The following is an 8,234-nucleotide window of genomic DNA, read 5'->3' on the forward strand; positions in this document are numbered from 1 at the left end:
AACTAATTCATTTGCCTATATATTCACTTAATTATTGTGTGCAAATAAGTAATCCCCTTTCAATTCCTCTATGCATTTACTTAACTAGTTCATGCAAACAATTTTCTCATTAGCCAACCTTTTTAACTCTCTAGTAAATTTTATTGACTAATATAAATATTTTAATTTCTAATAAAATAAATTTTAGACTCCCTCATGCTTACCACCCCTTGTCATTAGCTCCATCAAACTTGGATTCAACTTGAGACCCAATATTGAATCTCAACCATTCAAACAAAATTATAAATTGAACATTACATTCATCATTTGAATCATCATTCTTTTTGTATGATATATATTTTTTTTTAATTCTATACATCAATTCAAAAGGGTACACATTTTGACCACTTACATATCTGTACCCACTTCTTCAAACAACATAGTATTTATGGGTTTGGACAGCCATATATTTAATAAAAAAATAGTTTAACAACTCCGTTTGAAATTTAATTAAGATAAATGTGATTAACAAGTGTGTTTGGATGTCCATTTTTAACTTGGAATTTAAAATAGAAAATTTTAATTGAACATCTTTCCATTGCTTACCATGTTAGCCACACTTGTAGCGGTGAAACCAAAGTTCTTACCCACATTTGAACTCTACTTCATTTTCTTTTCTTGAAGTATCCTATAAAAAAATTGAAGTTCTATTTGATGTGGCACTTAGGATATAATGCATCTTTAACACTTTGATAGCATCCATTCAAGAACCAAAATAATTATAATTATTCTTTATATCTTTAGAAAATAAAATATTTAAAGACATCTAACATAGATCACTTAAACTAAATTTTAATTTATGGCCATATTTAAAATAATCAACCTAGTTCAAAAATGAGTATCTTATAAGTGTCTATTTAGTTAATTATTACATGATTTACATATGTAATATTTAGAAAGACAATTTATATCCAAGTTGGAAAGAAGAGCAAAGAAAATATCAAGAATCAAAACTTAATGTTTTTTGTTTGGATTCTTTTTTATTTCTCTACAAATATATTTATTCAGAAACTATATTTTCCTTATACATGGATGAAATTACACAGCTTTGGACATCTTACATTTTGGAGAAGCATTAAACATGCAATAACTTCACAACCTTACAATATTATAGAATTAAAAATATTACACTTTACAGTAAAAATATTTAAAATAGGCGACATTAAATAAAAGTTTCTATCAAATTGAGTAAAGAGCTAAGATGAAGATGTAGACCAATTTTCATCTCTTGAATTTCTTAGACCACTTTGAGTCTCAAGAAAAGGTGAGATATCCATCGGCAACTGAAAAGATCGAGTACCAAGAAATGTCCTTTCTATATCTTCTAATCTATTAGCTATCTCCATCATATTTGGACGTTGTTGTGGTAGCTCCCTTGTACAAGCCAACCCTACTTGCATGCATTGGGTAAGGCATGACAATACCATTGATAAACTAGGTTCATTTACATCTCTAAGCATGCTATTGTCTACCACTTCTGTGATTCTATTTGGAAAATCTATACCTACCCATTTTGGTAGATTCATTCCTTCTACAAATATGTCATCTGTAGGTTTTCTCCTTGTCAGCATCTCTAAAAGTAGGATACCATAGCTGTACACATCTCCTTTTGTGGAAATATTTCCACCCATTCCATATTCTGTAATTCAATACAATGATTACTTATTCTCAACCCATATGAAATATCCATGTTAAATATAAAACAATTTAATGACGATTTAGATTGTAATAATGTTCAAAATAATACCTGGTGCAATGTAGCCTATAGATCCCTTGAGTGCATTTGTAGAAGTCAATGAATCTATTGAAGTTCCAAATAGGAGTCTTGTAATGCCAAAGTCTGCTATATATGGAGTCATATCATGCTCGAACAACACATTATTTGGTTTTAAGTCACAGTGAATGACTTGGACAAAGCAATGGTGATGTAGATATGCAATTCCTTGTGCTATCTCCTTTGCTATTTGTAACCTGTTAGAAAAATTTAATCTACAATCATCCACTCCCTCAGGGTATAGCCATTTCTCCAAACTTCCATTTGACATTAATGGTAGAATAAGTGCTTTAAAATTAGGGTTGGAACAAGCTGAAATAATTTTGATCACATTGCGATGTCTGACTCTTTTTAACACATTGCATTCTTTGTAAAAGCTTTTGAGAGCATTTTCATCTTGTAAGTTGAGAACTTTAACAGCAATATTTGTACCATTGTTGAGAATCCCTTTATAAACAGATCCAAAACTACCAACTCCTAATAGATTGGTTTCATTAAACCGATTAGTTGCATCTTCAAGTTCTTCATATAGAATTCTTCTAGGCCAAATATTGAGATCAAAGGTATTTTGATTTCTCCTTTTGTAGAAAATAATCAGGATTGCAATAGATATGATAAATATTGCAATACCAATCACAATTGGTACTATCAACTTTTTGGAGGTAGAAAAATGACTCTGCTTAGAATTGGAGCATGCTTGCAAATTGATCCACTTACCACAAAGGCTAGGATTTCCCATCAGTGATGACTCATTAATTTTTGCAAAAACTCCTCCTTTTGGAACCTCACCTGTTAATTTATTTGAAGACAAATCAATATCTTCAAGGTTTTTGAGTTGTGTAAGTGATGCTGGTATTGGGCCATAAAATGAATTCCATGAAAGATTCAAATATTGCAAGTTTTTGCAACTTGATAGTGCAGCTGGAATTTCACCTGAGAAGTTGTTGACAGACACATCTATAGCTTGGACCATCACCATTTTGCTCATTTCTAAAAGAGAACCTTGCAAGAAATTGTTGGAAATATTGAAATAAAATAGGAGATTTTGAAGACCTGCTATTTCTGGGGATATGTTTCCCCTTAGCTTGTTGTGAGACAAGTCGATGAGCTCCAAATTTCGACATCTCCCTAAACTGGCAGGTATTTTTCCTGATAATTGATTATGGTCAAGATAAAGATTCCTTAGTTGTAGAAGATTACCTAGACTATTTGCAATTTTCCCTGAAAGCTTGTTTCTACTCAATGATAATACTCCCACATGTTTTGCTTGACCTAATTCTTTTGGAATACTTCCATATAAAATATTTTTTTCTAGATACAATCTTTCAAGCCTAGGAAGTTGACTAAGTGAAGATGGAATAGTTCCATTGAAATGATTGTCAGATAAATCCAAGTATTCCATCATTGTAAGGTTGCTAATGCCAATTGGTATGCTTCCCTCAATTTTATTGGAAGACAAATGAAAAACAGATAGTTGGCTTGATAGATGGCTAATAGAAGAGGGCAAAATACCAGTGAAATAATTAAAAGATAATTCTAGATTTTTTAAAGAGGAGCAATTAGTCAAGACTGTAAGAAGAGATAAATCATTGCTACCACTCACAAGATGATTTACCCCCAAACTAAGCTTTTGAAGTTGATGTAAATTACCAAACTCTAACGGTGGCTTGCCAATTAAATGGTTATAAGATAAATCAAGCACATATAGTTGAGTACAATTAAAGAGGGACGTTGGGATTTCTCCAGTAAGTTGGTTTCTTGTTAATAACAAAGATTGAAACACTGAAAGTTTACCAAACTCCGAGGGAATGTTGCCACTTAACTCATTATCATATAATGATAAGTTTTGGAGAAGAGTACAGTTGAAAAGGGCAAGGGTAATCACTCCTCTTAAGTTATTGTTGTCAAGAGCAAGAATTGTGAGTTGAGTAAGGTCACCTAATTCCATAGGAATACCACCATGTAGTTTGTTCTCCCCCAAATCCATGAAGGTTAAGGAGGAGATGTTTCCTAAGGAAGGTGGGATTGTCCCTGTCAATTGATTTGCTCCAAGCCAAAGGTTCTCTAAATGTGAAAGAAGACCAAGATCGGAGGGAATGCTGCCCGTAAGATGGTTAAAGGTTAGGATGAGTTGTTGCAAAGAATGACAACCCGCCAGAGCAGAGGGAATGGAACCTTCCAATCTGTTTCTGGACAATTTAAGAATCCTAAGGCGAAACAACCTACCCAATTGAGGTGGAATATGACCTTGGAAGTTGTTAGCTTTGAGATCAAGTACTCTAAGAAAAGAAAGATTGCCAAGGAAAGGAGAAATAGGTCCCAACAAAGACATACCAGTGAGATTCAATGAAAATACCCTTTGATGACGAGAAGCACAGAAAACACCAGTCCAATTGCAGAAAGAGTGCTGAGGAGACCAATTGAGCAAGAAATTTTGGGGGTCTGAAGAAAGAGAGCGCTTGAAAGCCAAGAGAGCTTCTTCGTCAGAATGATTGGAAGGAGAAGAAAGGGAGAGAGGAAGTACAAACATAAAGAAGAATAGAAGACAAGCCAACTTCATCTTCATCTCTATTTCTTGCTTATACAACTTTAGTCTATCAAATTATGTTTTTTTAAGTGGGTTTGGCGTCCTTATATATAGCTCTAAATTCCGCTGATCCCACTTCGAATCAGATTTCTTCAATGCCGTGCCGTGTGGAAATATTTAGCAATCTTGACCCGGCATTGTGGCGTATAAGTTCGGTCTTCTTGAATCCTCCTAAATTTTTTGGAAAATTTCTTCAGTGCTGTTTCGACGAAGGATAGTGATATGTTTTCTCATAATGAGCTGCGAAGCCGTGTGAAATGGTGAAAAGTGTGTTGATTTTGTCGGCCATTTGCATAACAAACAAATTCTAAGTTGGTCACTGAGAGTGCATTGATTTTTGTTTGATGAAATGGTATCAGCATAGATATTTTACTGTGAGTGCATTGATTTTTGTTTGATGAACACGTGTCAGCATAGATATTTTAAAATAAATTATTCTCGATGTTTTGGTCAATCTTGCCAAGTGAGAAAATTGCATTTTCTACATAGAAAAAGAAAAATGTTGTGAAATGTGGAAGGAAAGTTTTATTTTCTACATACAAACAAACAAAGCTGTGGAAAATAAGAGGAAAGATATATTTTTCACATGGAAAAGGACAAAAGTCGTCAAGAAATTGTATAACTAGACAAAAGACATCATTCATGTGGGAAATGGGAGGAGGAAACTTATATTTTCTAGGTAGAATTAAAAAAATGGTGTAAAAAGTGATTGTGAAGTTATATTTTCCACATAGAAATCAAAGCTAGTTGTGGAAAATGAGAGGAAAGCTATATGTTCCACATGGAAAGAGGGAAAAAGTTGTCAAAAATTGCATTACTAGACAATAAGTATGTTGACTTGTAAACAAAATTATTGAATAAAAAATATTCATAAGCATTTGCTCGCCAACAATATTCCTCTATTCATAAGCTATATGTTCATGTAGAGAGTGACCCACACTAAAATCTTTTAAGTTTTTTTTGTGTCTAACAATAGAGAATAGATTAACTATTGTTATGATAGATTTTGTAATCCAATTATAATTTTTTTAAATATTTATGAAAGCAAAAGATTACATAAAATGAGAATTAATCATGAATTTGAATATTGTTAAAGAACAAAGAATATCGCGGTTTAAACACTTCGTTGGTGAAGCGGCCACTAAGGTTCAAACCCCTGCTGGGCCATTGTGCTCACAAACCTTGTATCTTCGCTGGGCCATTGTGCTCGTGGGTTTGAACAAGTGAAATGTGGGGATGAGGTCCCTTGGTTGTGCCCTCACCGAGTCATAGCTCCAGGTCAAAAGCATTTCATGTGGAGTCGGAGGGCGTGTCATGCCCCCCGGTTGTGGCCTCACCGATTCATAGCTCCGGGTCAAAAGCATTTCACGTGGAGCCAGAGGGCGTGTCATGCCAGCGTCGCCAATCACGTTAAAAAATTTACTAGCCATTATTTAGAAAAAAAAAAAAAAAAGAACAAAGAATAGATAATTGTAATCAACCATTAAATTTCAAAAACAATCCAACAAATGACTTTTAGAAAACCATAACAAAAAATAAACACTATAAAATATTGGAGAGCTATCCTCCCATGAATTGCATGATTCTTTGCATTTGCATCAACATAAAGGAAAATGTTAACTTTTTTAATGAGAAACTTTTAATGTAATTAGTTGGATGATGCTCTACATTTAATAAGTTATGTTTATATTTGCATCCAAAGTTTCATTACAATTAAATATTCATTATTATTACCAATTAGTATAGATATTTTAAATACATTTATCTCAAAATTTATTTTATTTATTTTATATATATACAGACACACATATTTATATGTATATGTATATATACACATAAATATACATGTACACACGCATATAGACACAAAATACTTTACTTTTTGATAATATATTTGTTTTACTTTTGTATTCATTTTTTAATTTTACCTTTGAATAAGCACCATCATAATTCTAATTTTAAATAATGTTATTTACATCTATTTTTTATATTTATATTTTTTAATTAATTTTATTACTTAGAATTATTAAACATACATTTTTAAAAGGGTTTAACTTTTGATTTACTAATAATTTAAAATAAAGTTTGGTGAGACATTTTTACAAAGAAATGAAGATTAATTTTAAAATTTTAAACTTTTTCAATATTTTTAGTTAAATATTTAATTTTTAAATAATAATTTATATTTATATTTTATATAACAATTATATTTAATTTAAAAAAAAAAAATTATACTTATTTTTCTATATAATTCTAAATTTCTTAATTTTTCAATTGTTTAAGATTTATGTCTTTCCTTAAGTTTTGTCCATCAAAATTTTAACTATAATTAACAAATAAAACTTATTTATTTCTAATTATCAAAATAAAATATTAAAAAAATAAATAAATATTTTATTAGTGGTGTGAGTGTGTTAAGTGTGTTAAGACAAAATTGTCTCTTACCTTAAAATTGAAAGTGTTGATAATGTTACTTATTTTGAAAATTATTGTCAAATTTAAGACAAAGGGTAATATTTTTTGTTAAGACACTCAGATCAATATGTTTAACCCCTTGCTCCACCCATTGATCCTATTCTAAAATATCTCTTGACATTAATTAATTGAATTACATACTATCTAAATTGTGATAGGTAGGTACTTATATTCTATTTGAAATCTTAGAATATTGTTAAATTTCTTCAGTGCTGTTTCGACCAAGGATAGTGGTATCTTTTCTCATAATGAGCTGCTAAGCCGTGTGAAATGGTGAAAAGTGTGTTGATTTTGTCGGCCATTTGCAACTAACAAAGTCTAAGTTGGTCACCGAGAGTGCATTGATTTTTGTTTGATGAAATGGTGTCAGCATAGATATTTTACTGTGAGTGCATTGATTTTTTTTTATGAATAGGTGTCAGTATAGATATTTTAAAATAACTTATTTTCAATGTTTTGGTCAATCTTGTCAAGTGAGAAAATTGCATTAGGAAAAAAGTCTTGGAAAATGGGAGGAAAGTTATATTTTCTACATAGAAAAAGAAAAATGTTGTGAAATGTGGAAGGAAAGTTTTATTTTCTATATACAAACAAACAAAGTTTTGGAAAATAAGAGGAAAGATATATTTTTCACATGGAAAAGGAATTGTATAACTAGACAAAAGACATCATTCATGTGGGAAATGGGAGGAGGAAACTTATATTTTCTAGGTAGAATAAAAAAAATGGTGTAAAAAGTAATTGTGAAGTTATATTTTTCACATAGAAACCAAAGCTAGTTGTGGAAAATGAGAGGAAAGCTACATGTTCCACATGGAAAGAGGAAAAAAGTTGTGAAAAATTGCATAACTAGACAATAAGTATGTTGACTTGTAAACAAAATTATTGAATAAAAATTATTCATAAGCATTTGCTCTCCAACAATATTCCTCTATTCAGACATGTAAAGAGTGACCCACACTAAAATCTTTTAAGATTTTTTGTGTGTCTAACAATAGAGAATTGATTAATTATTATTATGATAGATTTTATAATTCAATTATAATTTTTTTTAATATTTATCAAAGCAAAAGATTACATAAAATGAGAATTAATCATGAATTTGAATATTGTTAAAGAACAAAGAACACATAATTGTAATCAATCATTAAATTACAAAAACAATCCAACAAATGACTTTTAGAAAATCATAACAAAAAATAAACACTATAAAATATTGGAGAGCTATCTTCCCATGAATTGCATGATTCTTTGCATTTGCATTAACATAGAGGAAAATGTTAACTTTGGTAATGAGAAACTGGTAATGTAATTATTTGGATGATGCTCTACATTTAATAAGTTATGTTTATTTTTGCA

The 8,234-nt window shown here is 30.7% G+C and overlaps 1 protein-coding gene across 1 annotated transcript; it reads right to left on the minus strand.

Annotated features, from left to right (window-relative positions):
* Positions 1 to 1,041: 1,041 nt before the first annotated feature.
* LOC131074034 (LRR receptor-like serine/threonine-protein kinase EFR) lies at positions 1,042 to 4,405 on the minus strand. Its single transcript, XM_058010582.2, has 2 exons — positions 1,787 to 4,405; positions 1,042 to 1,678 (listed from the first exon to the last, which is right to left on the minus strand). The coding sequence occupies exons 1-2, from the start codon at positions 4,377 to 4,379 to the stop codon at positions 1,236 to 1,238; spliced, it is 3,036 nt and encodes a 1,011-aa protein (XP_057866565.2). The 5' UTR covers positions 4,380 to 4,405; the 3' UTR covers positions 1,042 to 1,235.
* Positions 4,406 to 8,234: the final 3,829 nt, after the last annotated feature.

The sequence above is a fragment of the Cryptomeria japonica genome, chromosome 4 (genome assembly GCF_030272615.1).
Source record: "Cryptomeria japonica chromosome 4, Sugi_1.0, whole genome shotgun sequence".
NCBI classification, from domain to species: domain Eukaryota; kingdom Viridiplantae; phylum Streptophyta; class Pinopsida; order Cupressales; family Cupressaceae; genus Cryptomeria; species Cryptomeria japonica.